Raw genomic sequence first — 13,736 nt, 5'->3', positions numbered from 1 at the left:
AAAATATAGTTACATTAAGTAAGCTTAATTACAACTCATGCTCCATTAAAGATAAGTCGAGCTCGAGCTTCAATTATCCTTCGATACGTTAGAATATTAATTCTCGAATGGATAGACAGAGTTACAATCTTCCTCGATCATGGGTTACTAGCATTATTATTATTATTATATTTTAAAATAGGAAAATAATAATTTAAAAAAAAATAGCAAAAATAATTGAATGTAATATTTTATTAATGGAAGATTTACAAAATTTGAGGGGAGGAAAACCAGAATTAATCCTAAATTTGTAATAAATTCCAACAATTTTAAATCTATTTTTATTTGTTTTTCCTAAAAAATAGGATTTAGTTTCATTATTTTCAAAAAGAGAGGCTTCGAAATTGCTATAAATTATGTATTTTGAAATCACCATTTTTCATTGAGCTCTCTAAACATCTGTCGGGAAGGACAACACACAGCAGTTGCCGGAAAACTTCTCCCCCAGGTCGGCGATGGAAGATAAGGCGCCGCCACCCACCACCGGACTTCAACCTATCCGTTGTAAAGGTAATTCTTCACATATTTTTTTGGATTATATATGTATATATATTAAGTTATTTTAAAACGGCTATATATAACACCTAGAAGGAGACCACATTGGTGGACTTGACATTTATGAGAGACCCACTTTCTCTCAAGATTTCTCTCAAGAATTCACGAGGTTTTGATGATGGTATTTAATGAGCTAAAATAGACAATATCGACTAGCGGTAGACTGAGCTTTTATAACACCTCTTCCTATGTTTGTAACGGGTCAAATAAGATAATATCAACTAATGGTAGATTTAGGCTTTTATAAATGGTATTCGAGTCACACATCGAGTTGTATATGGAAACCCTTCACTAGCAAGCACTGACATGAATGGAAGTAGTATTTATAATCTTAATTTTTAAACGGGAATGTCAAACTCAACTCTCCTAATTAAGAGATTACAAGGCACTATGAGACACTGAAAATTATCGGAAGATTTGGTTCATGAATCTAAGATTCATAAATACTATGTTTATATAAGTCTAAATTTTTTTATCTTTTTGTTTAATTTATATTCGTGGGGTAAATACGATTGATCTTACTTCTGCTTCCGCTACAAATTTGTCAGCTGCTGTGTGTCGTAAGGCGGGGGAGGCACTAGTGATGGAGGAGATAATGGTGGCGTCGCCGATGGCTCATGAAGTTAGGATTAGGATAATATGCACCTCTTTGTGTTACAGTGACATTACCGTCTGGAAGATGAAGGTTTCTCCTTTCCTCATTTTAACCCTTCTTTCTACCAATAAAATGAACTAAATTCCTTTTTTCATATTCCATTTCTGAAGGATCCTCCTGGGATTGTTCCTAGAATTCTTGGCCACGAAGCCATCGGGTGAGTTAAAAAGTTGGGTGGATTAGATATGTGAATTTTACGAGATTTTAATCATTAATATACAATGTTACCGTACATAAGTAGAGGGTTGAATTGAGCTGGTTTGTAAACATTATTTCTAAAATGATTTTTCTAATTCGAAAAATGTGCAGAGTGGTTGAGAGTGTAGGGGAGGATGTGAATGAAGTTAAGGAAGGAGATACAGTAATCCCAACATTCATGGCTGACTGTGGGGACTGTAAAGATTGCTTGTCAAATAAGAGCAATTTATGTTCAAAGTTGCCTTTCAGTGTGTCTCCTGGAATGCCCCGATGTGGGACAAGCAGATTCACGGATCTCAATGGAGAGGTCATTCATCATTTTCTGTTTGTTTCAAGTTTCAGTGAATACACCGTGGTAGATGTCGCCAATGTAACCAAAGTAGATCCTGCTATCCCTCCAAATAGGGCATGCCTCCTCAGCTGTGGGGTATCAACAGGTCACCTTCTTACTCCATTATTCGTGATCATTATTCGATAATGGTTTTGTTTTTAGTGGTAGGGTCTGTCTCGTAAATAATGGGTTCTCAATCTTTGTAACAGTCGGCTTGGGCTTTTTTTTTTTTGGGCTTCCCCTCGAGATTTTTAAAATGTACCTCCTAAGTATAGGTTTACACACCAAGAATGATTCATTCTCCCCTTAACCAATGTGGGATCTCACAATCTATTTCACTTTGGAGCTCTCCCACGTCGGAAAACGGTATGGAGAGGGAAACGAGGGATCACAATGGAGGGAAATGACATTGATTGGAGAGGGAAACGAGGGATCTCACAATCTACCCCCTTTGGGGCCAACATCCTCGTTGGCACTAGTTTCCTCTCCAATGATGTCATTCCCCTCTCCAATCGATGGGATCTCAAAATCCACTCCTTTCGAGGCCCAGCATCCTCGCTGGCACTCGTTTCCTCTCCAATCGATGTGGAATCTCACAATAGAGAGAGGAAGGACTTCGGAGAGGGAAACGAGGGAACTCATAATTCACCTCTTTTATGGCTCAGCATCCTCACTAGCACTCGTTCCCCTCGCCAATCGATGTGAGATCTCACAATAGGGAGGGCAACAACATCGATTGAAGAGGGAAACGAGTGCCAGCGTGGACACTGGCCCCAAAGGAGGTGGATTGTGAGATCCTACATCGGTTGGGGAGGAGAACGAACCCTTCTCTATAAGGGTGTGGAAATCTATTATTATTTTAAAAATCTTACGGGTAAGCTTGAAAACAAAAGCCTTAACGATTTATTTGGGTTTCAGGGGTTGGTGCAGCATGGAAAACAGCAAATGTGGAGAAGGGATCCACCGTTGCCATATTTGGAATAGGGTCCATTGGTTTAGCTGTATGCTTTTCTTCCCTTTTACTATAGACGTTTGAATCATACTTGACCATGGGAGGCTGTGTTAAAGGTTCATGGTTCATGATTGTTGCTACAGGTCGCTGAAGGAGCTAGACTATGTGGAGCAGCCAGGATTATTGGGATAGATGTCAACCAAGATAAATTTGAAATTGGAAAGTATTTTATAAATATTACTTCCGGAAACGAATACATTTCTTTACGATGTTCATTTCTTGATATGCAGCGAAACAGTTTGGAGTCACTGAGTTTGTCAATTCTAGAAGCCTTGGAGATAAATCAGTAAGCCAGGTATGCAGATTACGTAGGAGATTAAATATGATTCGGTTTATATGCGATCCCATATCGGTTCGAGTGGACAATATTAGCGGCGTAGGTTTGGGCTGTTACAAATGGTATTAGAGCTTGAATGGTGTGTCAGCAAGAACGCTGGACTCCTAAGCGAGGTGGATTGTGAGATCTCACATCGGTTGGAAAGGAGAACAAAACATTCCTATAAGGGTGTGGAACTCTCTCCCTAATAGACATGCCTTAAAACCGTAAGGCGACGACGATACGTAACGAGTCAAAATGGACAATATTTACTAGCGGTGGGCTTGAACTGCAGTTTCATATTCTATCTAATCGAGTATGTAATATTGAACTTCATGTTGAGCAGGTGATTAATGAAATGACTGGTGGGGGAGCAGATTATTGCTTTGAATGTGTTGGGTTGCCTTCCTTAGTTCAAGAGGCATATGCATGCTGCAGACAGGTCCTCCCAAACTTTTTGTTTGCATTTTGGTCCTTTCTTTGACAAACTAAACATGTTGTAATTATGAGTTCAGGGTTGGGGAAAAACAGTCGTGTTAGGAGTGCACAAACCAGGATCAGTATTGAGTTTTGACTCGTTGGATGTTCTTCATACTGGAAAGACTCTTGTAGGATCATTGTTTGGGGGTTTAAAGCCAAAATCTGATATTCCTATTCTCCTTCAATGGTACACTGATAAGGTAATCTACTGTTTCTTCTTGTTTTGAACTATATATGTGATGTCCCACATTGGTTGTGGAGGAGAGCAAAACACCCTTTGCAAGAGGACAATATCTCCTAGAGGTGGGCTTGGACCGTTACAAATGGTATCAGAGCGGAGAACAAAACACCCTTTATAAGGACGCTGGACCCTGAAGGGATGAATTGTGATGTCCCACATTGGTTGTAGAGGAGAACAAAACACCATTTATAAGGACACTGGACCCTAAAGGGATGAATTGTGATGTCCCACATTGGTTGGGGAGGAAAACAAAACACTTTTTATAAGGACGTTGGACCTTGAAGGGGTGAATTGTGATGCCCCACATTGGTTGGGGAAAGGACGCTGGACTCCAGGGTGAATTGTGATGTCCCACATTGGTTGGGGAGGAGAACAAAATACCTTGAAGGGGTGAATTGTGATGCCCCACATTGGTTGGGGAGGAGAACAAAACACTCTGAAGGGGTGAATTGTGATGCCCCACATTGGTTGGGGAGGAGAACAAAATACCCTTTATAAGGACGCTGGACCCTGAAGGGATGAATTGTGATGTCCCACATTGGTTGTAGAAGAGAACAAAACACCATTTATAAGGACACTGGACCCTGAAGGGGTGAATTGTGATGTCCCACATTGGTTGAAGAGGAGAACAAAACACCATTTATAAGGACGCTGGACCCTGAAGGGATGAATTGTGATGTCCCACATTGGTTGAAGAGGAGAACAAAACACCATTTATAAGGACGCTGGACCCTGAAGGGATGAATTGTGATGTCCCACATTGGTTGTAGAAGAGAACAAAACACCATTTATAAGGACACTGGGCCCTGAAGGGGTGAATTGTGATGTCCCACATTGGTTGAAGAGGAGAACAAAACACCATTTATAAGGACGCTGGACCCTGAAGGGATGAATTGTGATGTCCCACATTGGTTGTAGAAGAGAACAAAACACCATTTATAAGGACACTGGACCCTGAAGGGGTGAATTGTGATGTCCCACATTGGTTGAAGAGGAGAACAAAACACCATTTATAAGGACGCTGGACCCTGAAGGGATGAATTGTGATGTCCCACATTGGTTGTAGAGGATAACAAAACACCATTTATAAGGACGTTGGACCTTGAAGGGGTGAATTGTGATGTCTCACATTGGTTAGGGAGGAAAACAAAACACCTTTTATAAGGACGTTGGACCTTGAAGGGGTGAATTGTGATGCCCCACATTGGTTGGGGAAAGGACGCTGGACCCCAGGGTGAATTGTGATGTCCCACATTGGTTGGGGAGGAGAACAAAATACCTTGAAGGGGTGAATTGTGATGCCCCACATTGGTTGGGGAGGAGAACAAAATACCTTGAAGGGGTGAATTGTGATGCCCCACATTGGTTGGGGAGGAGAACAAAACAAAGGACGTTGGACTCTGAAGAGGTGAATTGTGATGCCCCACATTGGTTGGGGAGGAGAACAAAACAAAGGACGTTGGACTCTGAAGAGGTGAATTGTGATGCCCCACATTGGTTGGGGAGAAGAACAAAATACCTTTTATAAGGACGCTGAACTCTGAAGGGGTGAATTGTGATGCCTCACATTGGTTGGTGAATTGTGATGCCTCACATTGGTTGGTGAATTGTGATGTCCCACATTGGTTGGGGAGGAGAACAAAATACCTTGAAGGGGTGAATTGTGATGCCCCACATTGGTTGGGGAGGAGAACAAAATACCCTTTATAAGGACGCTGGACTCTGAAGGGGTGAATTGTGATGCCTCACATTGGTTGGTGAATTGTGATGTCCCACATTGGTTGGGGAGGAGAACAAAATACCTTGAAGGGGTGAATTGTGATGCCCCACATTGGTTGGGGAGGAGAACAAAACAAAGGACGTTAGACTCTGAAGAGGTGAATTGTGATGCCCCACATTGGTTGGGGAGGAGAACAAAATACCCTTTATAAGGACGCTGGACTCTGAAGGGGTGAATTGTGATGCCTCACATTGGTTGGGGAGGAGAACAAAATACCTTACCCCTAGGGTGTGGAAACCAGACGAGTTTTAAAGTCTTGAAGGGAAGCTCGAAATCCAACTATTTTACTGATTTGAGATTGTTTTTTTTCCTCAGAAACTTGAGCTGGATAAATTTGTGACGCAAGAAATGGATTTCGAAGACATCAATAAAGCTTTCAGTTTGCTCATTGAAGGAAAGTGTTTGAGATGTGTGATGTGGATGAACAAATGAGCTGCCACCAATGGTCGATGATTTGTTACCGTAATACACGAGAGTAATCATATTATACCCTAACACACAAGAGAGTGATCATATTGTATTTATTGACTCGAATGGTATAATAATAAGAAAACGAGACTTCTATTTGCTAATACGATGCATACGGTATTTTCGTTCAAATGATTCAATATTGATGAGTCTAAAAAAAACGATTGAGGGATGTAACGAGCATATTGACAGCTAGTGTACGTGTATAACAAAATGCATAAAAAGAGTGAATTATGTTCTTTTTCAACATATGACCTCAGTTCCCTTCCAAAAGTCTAGCATATCAGTTAGTTCCATAACTATTTTAGAAATTTGTGTTAAAGATGTAACGGGCTTCCTCTCTAAAACGCCTCTATTATGGAGAAGTATCCACACCTTCATAAAGAATGTTTTGCTTCCCTCTCTAACCGAAATGAGATCTCACAATCTACCCCCTTGAGAGGCCTAATATTCTTGTTGGCACACTGTCCGATGTTTGGCTTTAGTACCATTTGTAACATTTCAATCCCACCACTAGCGGATATTGTTATACATGTCTTGGATGAAGGTGTAATAGTGCAACTCATAGATACTTTGTTCACAGATATCTCTTTTGCTGGCTTATATAACGTCTCTTTCAAAAATCTCTCTCTACCCTTGTTTTCTAAAAATCTTCTTTCAAAACCGAGGCTAGAGGCTCGATCATACGTCGCTTGGCCGTAGGCGACGCAAGAACAAATTGGCTTAGCTCACTTGTCGTTAGAAAGTGAGTGTTGCACAATCGCTAGTCCGCTGTCTTTAAAAGTGCGATTGTGTCAAGTAAGTAAAAATTTTGGTAGATAGTGATCCTATAAAAGCTTGAGAGGCAATAAACACAAAAAGAGAAGTATATGAGTTTATATAAAATACATCAATTTGTATCAATTTGTACGTTTAAAGTCAAGAAGGGATTGATTTCAGCCATATATATTATAATATTATTTAATATTATTTATTTATTTATTTATTTTTGTATCTTTCAAACGCACCACACTTTTGTTTAAAATGATAATAATAATATTGTGGCAAATGGTAGGTAACTATATAATATATTTTTAATATTTATTTTAAAAAATATATAATTACAGTTACATTAAATATTAAAAAAATAATGTATAAATACATTAAATCAAAACATATATTTAAAATTTAAATGCATTTTATGATATTTAAATATGATTTACATCCAATATTATATCGCAATATTCAAATATAATACTATAAATTTGACAAAAAATAATTTATGGACGAAAAAATTTATTTTATTTTATTTTTAATGTAAATGTTGTCACGTGAACCAATCCAAATACATACAAATGGTAAATTTTGAGATTAGGGTTAGAAAAAAATAAAATAAAATAAAACATATAAAATTTGGAACATGGAGTTAGGCAGTTGGGTTAGGCTTGATTGGACTATGTCTTTAAATACATACATACATATACACATGTATGTATGTATGTATATGTATTTATGTATGACATACAAATGGTAAATTTTGAGATTACGGTTAGAAAAAAATAAAATAAAATAAAACATATAAAATTTGGAACATGGAGTTAGGCAGTTGGGTTAGGCTTGATTGGACTATGTCTTTAAATACATACATACATATACACATGTATGTATGTATGTATATGTATTTATGTATGACATACAAATGGTAAATTTTGAGATTACGGTTAGAAAAAAATAAAATAAAATAAAACATATAAAATTTGGAACATGGAGTTAGGCAGTTGGGTTAGGCTTGATTGGACTATGTCTTTAAATACATACATACATATACACATGTATGTATGTATGTATATGTATTTATGTATGACATACAAATGGTAAATTTTGAGATTACGGTTAGAAAAAAATAAAATAAAATAAAACATATAAAATTTGGAACATGGAGTTAGGCAGTTGGGTTAGGCTTGATTGGACTATGTCTTTAAATACATACATACATATACACATGTATGTATGTATGTATATGTATTTATGTATGACATACAAATGGTAAATTTTGAGATTACGGTTAGAAAAAAATAAAATAAAATAAAACATATAAAATTTGGAACATGGAGTTAGGCAGTTGGGTTAGGCTTGATTGGACTATGTCTTTAAATACATACATACATATACACATGTATGTATGTATGTATATGTATTTATGTATGACATACAAATGGTAAATTTTGAGATTACGGTTAGAAAAAAATAAAATAAAATAAAACATATAAAATTTGGAACATGGAGTTAGGCAGTTGGGTTAGGCTTGATTGGACTATGTCTTTAAATACATACATACATATACACATGTATGTATGTATGTATATGTATTTATGTATGACATACAAATGGTAAATTTTGAGATTACGGTTAGAAAAAAATAAAATAAAATAAAACATATAAAATTTGGAACATGGAGTTAGGTAGTTGGGTTAGGCTTGATTGGACTATGTCTTTAAATACATACATACATATACACATGTATGTATGTATGTATGTATATGTATTTATGTATGACATATATATATATATATGTATGTAATGTATATATATATAAAGGAAGAGATGGAGTAAATAGGTGGCGAAATCAGGTTCAAACGAATTTATTTCACTGGTTACATATAACGGACGACGATCTGCCTTAAACTCCAGGGCTCCAAATCCAAAGATTTTTCTACTCTTTCGCTGCTTCAATCCCAAGAGATTACTCTATCTCTCAGTTAAGACGTCGTCGGAGAGGACGGACTCTCATCACCGACAAACTCCTTCCGACCTCCGTCATGGAAGATAACTCCTCGGCTGCAACTGGACTTCACTCTATCCGCTGCAGAGGTACTTCTTCAGTTGTATTGTTTTTCTGATTGAATTTGTTTTTTTATCGACTGTCTCTTCCTCATTTCGTTTGAAATGTTTGATGTTTTTTAATGCGTTTGAAATTTGTTAGCTGCTGTCTGCCGGAAGCCTGGGGAGCCGCTAGTGATTGAGGAGATAATTGTGGCGCCGCCTATGGCTCATGAAGTTCGGATTCGGATAATATGTACCTCTTTGTGTCACAGCGACCTCACATTCTGGAAGATGAAGGTTTCTTCTCTTGTACTCATTCTTCTGTTTTTTTGTGTAAACTTTGTGGAATGAAGTGATTTTTTTACCTGATTTTTTGATGTTCCATTTCCGAAGGATTTTCCAGGGATTGTTCCTAGAATTCTTGGCCACGAGGCAATCGGGTGAGTTCCACATCTCCTTTTGAATTGTTTCAATCATCTGCTACCTCATTAAATGAAATTCGATCTTGAAGTTTCGGATACTTTAGATTTTTATTTGTTGTTCAGCATTATTCTGGAAGAAATGTACTCAACAAAAAAATGCTGCCTGTGTTTTTTTGGTGATTTTCAAATATGCTCTTTTCGTACGCTGCATGAGCTGAATCCTGCTGTAAACGTGAGGAATTTATGGTAATTAGTTGTGGTAATTGTATCCACTCATTCATTGGTTCTTCCGCCGGAGATAACTACAGATGAATAGGCTTTTCTTGTATTGCTTTGTGTACCAAAACGTCTAATAACTTAGTGACCGTCCCTTGGTAGTTGGTCCGTGAATGACTTGTTCTTGAGACTAGGCAATTAATTCCGCACCAAATCTCTGTTTCTAGAAATAGACCTGCTTCAGATTTTTTGTTTGGCATTGCAGTGTGGTTGAGAGTGTAGGGAAGGATGTGAATGAAGTTAAGAAAGGAGATACAGTAATCCCAACATTCATGGCTGACTGTGGGGAATGTGAAGATTGCTTGTCAAATAAGAGCAATCTATGTTCAAAATTGCCTTTCAGTGTGTCTCCCGGAATGCCCCGATGTGGGACAAGCAGATTCACAGATCTCAATGGAGAGGTCATTCATCATTTTCTGTTTGTATCAAGTTTCACTGAATACACGGTGGTGGATATTGCCAATGTAACCAAAGTAGATCCTGCAATCCCTCCAAACAGGGCATGCCTTCTTAGTTGTGGGGTAACAACAGGTCATCTTCTAATTCATTACTGGCTATTCTGAGGGTTTGAATTGTATTCTCCTGAAAATGCTCGAGTTTGCTTAACAAATTCTAGTTCAATTCATAATATGCGACTAGTGCAGTTTCCCCTCTAAAATTTTCTGTACTTCATAAAGAAACTTACCTTGACCTCTATTTGGTTAGAACTTCAATTTGTTGAGAGGACAGAAGCCCTGGCTTTCTTGTTCTTCCTTTCAATTTCTGTTCAAATATCATATTAACAGGATAAATTTTGTGAAACTATACAATGTTATCTTGTGCATATTTTTGTCCACACTTGACAATTTCGAGAGCACTCACAATTTATCAGAATGTTAACATTTGGTTATAGGGGTTGGTGCGGCATGGAGAACAGCAAATGTAGAGAAGGGATCCACTGTCGCCATATTTGGACTAGGGTCCATAGGTTTAGCTGTATGAACTGTTTATTGACTTAGTTTAATAAAACTTTGATAGGCTCCTTATGAAGCTTCATTGTTTGATATTGTTGCTATAGGTTGCGGAAGGAGCAAGAATATGTGGAGCAAGCAGGATTATTGGTATAGATGTCAACCCAGATAAATTTGAAACTGGCAAGTGCTTTTGTTTCTCATTTTCTCAATTTCCAATTTTTTATTCTATTAAAATAGAATCCTGAGTCTCCTCCCCATTGAAGGAGCCACGAGTTTCAAGATAAGATGCTCCATTGTATGAACGCATTGTTATTTAAACTTATAGTCATAAAAATGTGTGCATTTCCCAAATGCAGGGAAGAAGTTTGGAGTCACTGAGTTCGTTAATCCCAGAAGTCTTGGGGATAAATGCGTGAGCCAGGTACGTAGTTTATCAATGATATTGAATGTGATTGGTCTCATATTCGTGTATGTCTAAGCCCACCACTAATAGATACTGTTGTCCTCTTTAGACTTTTTTCTTTCAGAGTTTTTAAAACTACAAATTGTAACTGTTGAAGTCCATCGCTAGTAAATATTGTCTTTTTTGGGCTTCTCTTCAAAGTTTTAAAAACGCGTTTGTAGTGAGAAGTTTCCACATCTTTATAAAAAATGCTTTGCTCCTTCTTCGATCGATGTTGCTCACACAAATAATAGCTCAGAATTTGTGTGCATTAAGCAAATTTATCCCAAAACTTTTACAGGAAATGACTTAGTCATAGCATTGATTGTTTACAGTATTGAATTCAGACGATGGCTTATAACTAAATAAACCTTTCTGATGTAAATGTAGAGCAGGTGATTATTGAAATGACTGGTGGAGGTGCAGACTATTGCTTTGAATGCGTTGGAATGGCTTCCTTAGTTCAAGAAGCATTCACATGCTGTAGACAGGTTCCACCCTTCCCTCTCTGTTAACAATGTTATAATATGAATTCAAAACATTTATACAAATTAAAAAATGTCGTATTTCTATTAAATAATGAAATAGTGTACAGATAAAAGAAAAATAAGATAATTGATTACTAAATTTTTAAATAGTATAGAATTAACATTTTTGAAATTATGAAGTAAATAATAGGATCAAATTGTCCAAAAAATATCCCAATGTCCCATCTTCCCTTCAATAATGCTTAAATGCTAACGATTGATAAAGACTCAACATAAAGGTCAAAATAAAAAATAAGAATTGATGAACTTAAAGATAATTTTATATTCCACTGAAAATTCTTAAACTCACACCTCAAACATAGATTTCTTAAATTTAATCTTCCTAAACTTTCAAACTTAACAATCTCGAACTTAAGGTGTAAAAATTATAGCCTTTAAATTTACAAAACTATTGTGATTAAACCAAAGTTGTTTGAACAATTTCATAAATTTATTGTATAATTGCAATGATTAGTTATAAGTTTAAATTATAAATTTGTTCCTGTTTAGAAAAAGTTAGAAGGTAATTATTATTATTTAAAAGTTAGAATTCATCACGATTTAATAAGATTCTTCCCGGATAAATTCTAACTTATAAACTATAGAGATTAAATTCTAATTTCTCTATATATTAGGGCAAAATTTATAATTTAGTCTAGTTTTACTTGTAATTGTAACTTATGGTAGTTTGTGCATTTTTCAAGTTGTTATTACTTACAATGGTTTTGTCCATATGGACATATCCAGAGTACTTTGCTAAATTGGCAAAAAGTACGTTCTCTGATCTAAAGGTCTAAATCCACTTCCCCAGGCATTTAGATTTTTATTAGTTTTAAAAAAAATTTGTTGAGATTTTTAAGTGTCAAAAGGTCATACTTGTGTATCAACTTCTTTACACTGTTCATCTTTCTTGAGGAGGCACTTCAATTCATAGCAAATTTTTAAAAATAAAATCATGTTTTTAAAATATAATTTTAAAAAATATGAAAATTTCAAGCAAGATTGGTGGCGGTGATAGTTTATGAATGTTTATATCTTAAAATTTTATTTCTACAACTTCCTATTTGGCATCAGGGTTGGGGTAAAACAATCGTGGTGGGAGTGGACAAGCCTGGATCACTATTGAATTTTAGCTCTTACGAAGTCCTTCATCGTGGGAAGACTGTCATGGGATCCTTGTTCGGGGGAACAAAGCCCAAATCAGATATTCCCATCCTCCTTAACTGGTACACTGATAAGGTAACCTACCCTATATAGCTGTGTTACTTTTTATTTATTTGTTCATGTTCTTAATGTTAGAATGTTTTTTACCATCAGAAACTTGAGCTGGATAAATTCGTGACTCACGAAGTAAGTTTTGAAGATATCAACAAAGCCTTTAATCTGCTAATTGAAGGAAAGTCCTTGAGATCTGTGATTTGGATGAACAATTGAGCAACTCCACCCCATCATGCATCGGTTTCCTCGTTATTTCTTAACAAGTACGCCCATTCAAAACCTTTAAAAATACTCTCATTTTTATATTCATGTTAGATTCAAATCTTGGATATACATTTTATGTCAAATGAGTTTATAACTATGATATTATCTTTGTTTATCGTAATAAATTATTATTTAAATATGATCTTTCTTTGGTTTAACTAATGTTGATTCATAATTTGGGATTGAAATAGAACTTTATAGATAAAACTTAGTATTAGTTTATATATTTTGATATTAAGGTAAATTAATTAATAGTAGTAAGCAATTACTATTTAATATTTAATACACACTATTGAATTTTGGTTTTCACATACAAAATAACACGGAAGAATAGTATATATCTTTATTAATTATCTATAATAACATTCAATTTGATCATAGAAAAGGAAAATCGAGGTTGTAATAGTCCAAATTGACTAGTACATATTGTACACTATCATCGTCGTCAGCCTCAGTTTTAAAATATGTCTGTTAAGGAGAGGTTTTCACACTCTAAAATGTTTTGTTCCCATTCACAACAAAATCTTGGGTTGTGTTTTTTTTTCTTTTTTTGGTCGGAGGGTTGTTTGTTCATCATCGATTCATATTTGTAGCTATCATGTTTTGGTTTCTTTTACCTCATTGATGGGAATCGGTCATTGTCGCCGCTAGAAAATGATTGCCAGAGAAAAACTCAAAATTTAGATGGAATTATTTTCACACGAACCGTGATTTATATGAGGTATTACATCGAAATTCATTCCTATGTTATAAGCTC

At 36.1% G+C, this 13,736-nt stretch overlaps 2 protein-coding genes across 2 annotated transcripts; both read left to right on the top strand.

Annotated features, from left to right (window-relative positions):
- The first annotated feature begins 429 nt into the window (after positions 1-429).
- LOC111493979 (alcohol dehydrogenase-like 7) lies at positions 430-6,178 on the top strand. Its single transcript, XM_023143938.1, has 10 exons — positions 430-549; positions 1,143-1,279; positions 1,360-1,406; positions 1,559-1,884; positions 2,697-2,779; positions 2,874-2,949; positions 3,021-3,085; positions 3,453-3,548; positions 3,622-3,786; positions 5,923-6,178. The coding sequence occupies exons 1-10, from the start codon at positions 495-497 to the stop codon at positions 6,037-6,039; spliced, it is 1,167 nt and encodes a 388-aa protein (XP_022999706.1). The 5' UTR covers positions 430-494; the 3' UTR covers positions 6,040-6,178.
- Positions 6,179-8,690: 2,512 nt separating this feature from the next.
- Positions 8,691-13,118, top strand: LOC111493981 (alcohol dehydrogenase-like 7). Its single transcript, XM_023143942.1, has 10 exons — positions 8,691-8,925; positions 9,038-9,174; positions 9,271-9,317; positions 9,781-10,106; positions 10,468-10,550; positions 10,633-10,708; positions 10,885-10,949; positions 11,366-11,461; positions 12,572-12,736; positions 12,815-13,118. The coding sequence occupies exons 1-10, from the start codon at positions 8,874-8,876 to the stop codon at positions 12,929-12,931; spliced, it is 1,164 nt and encodes a 387-aa protein (XP_022999710.1). The 5' UTR covers positions 8,691-8,873; the 3' UTR covers positions 12,932-13,118.
- Positions 13,119-13,736: the final 618 nt, after the last annotated feature.

Source organism: Cucurbita maxima, unplaced genomic scaffold, assembly GCF_002738345.1.
Source record: "Cucurbita maxima cultivar Rimu unplaced genomic scaffold, Cmax_1.0 Cma_Scf00019, whole genome shotgun sequence".
Taxonomy (NCBI): Eukaryota; Viridiplantae; Streptophyta; class Magnoliopsida; order Cucurbitales; family Cucurbitaceae; genus Cucurbita; species Cucurbita maxima.
This window is presented reverse-complemented; position numbering and strand designations above follow the sequence as displayed.

Excerpts from the sequence above, each read along its gene's own strand:
- LOC111493979 (XM_023143938.1), top strand. The coding sequence starts at position 495 with ATGGAAGATAAGGCGCCGCCACCCACCACCGGACTTCAACCTATCCGT. Across the intron at positions 550-1,142 it reads TCAACCTATCCGTTGTAAAG|CTGCTGTGTGTCGTAAGGCG; the intron begins GTAATTCTTCAC and ends CAAATTTGTCAG. Across the intron at positions 2,950-3,020 it reads CCAAGATAAATTTGAAATTG|CGAAACAGTTTGGAGTCACT; the intron begins GAAAGTATTTTA and ends CTTGATATGCAG.
- LOC111493981 (XM_023143942.1), top strand. The coding sequence starts at position 8,874 with ATGGAAGATAACTCCTCGGCTGCAACTGGACTTCACTCTATCCGCTGC. Across the intron at positions 8,926-9,037 it reads TCACTCTATCCGCTGCAGAG|CTGCTGTCTGCCGGAAGCCT; the intron begins GTACTTCTTCAG and ends GAAATTTGTTAG. Across the intron at positions 11,462-12,571 it reads CATTCACATGCTGTAGACAG|GGTTGGGGTAAAACAATCGT; the intron begins GTTCCACCCTTC and ends ATTTGGCATCAG.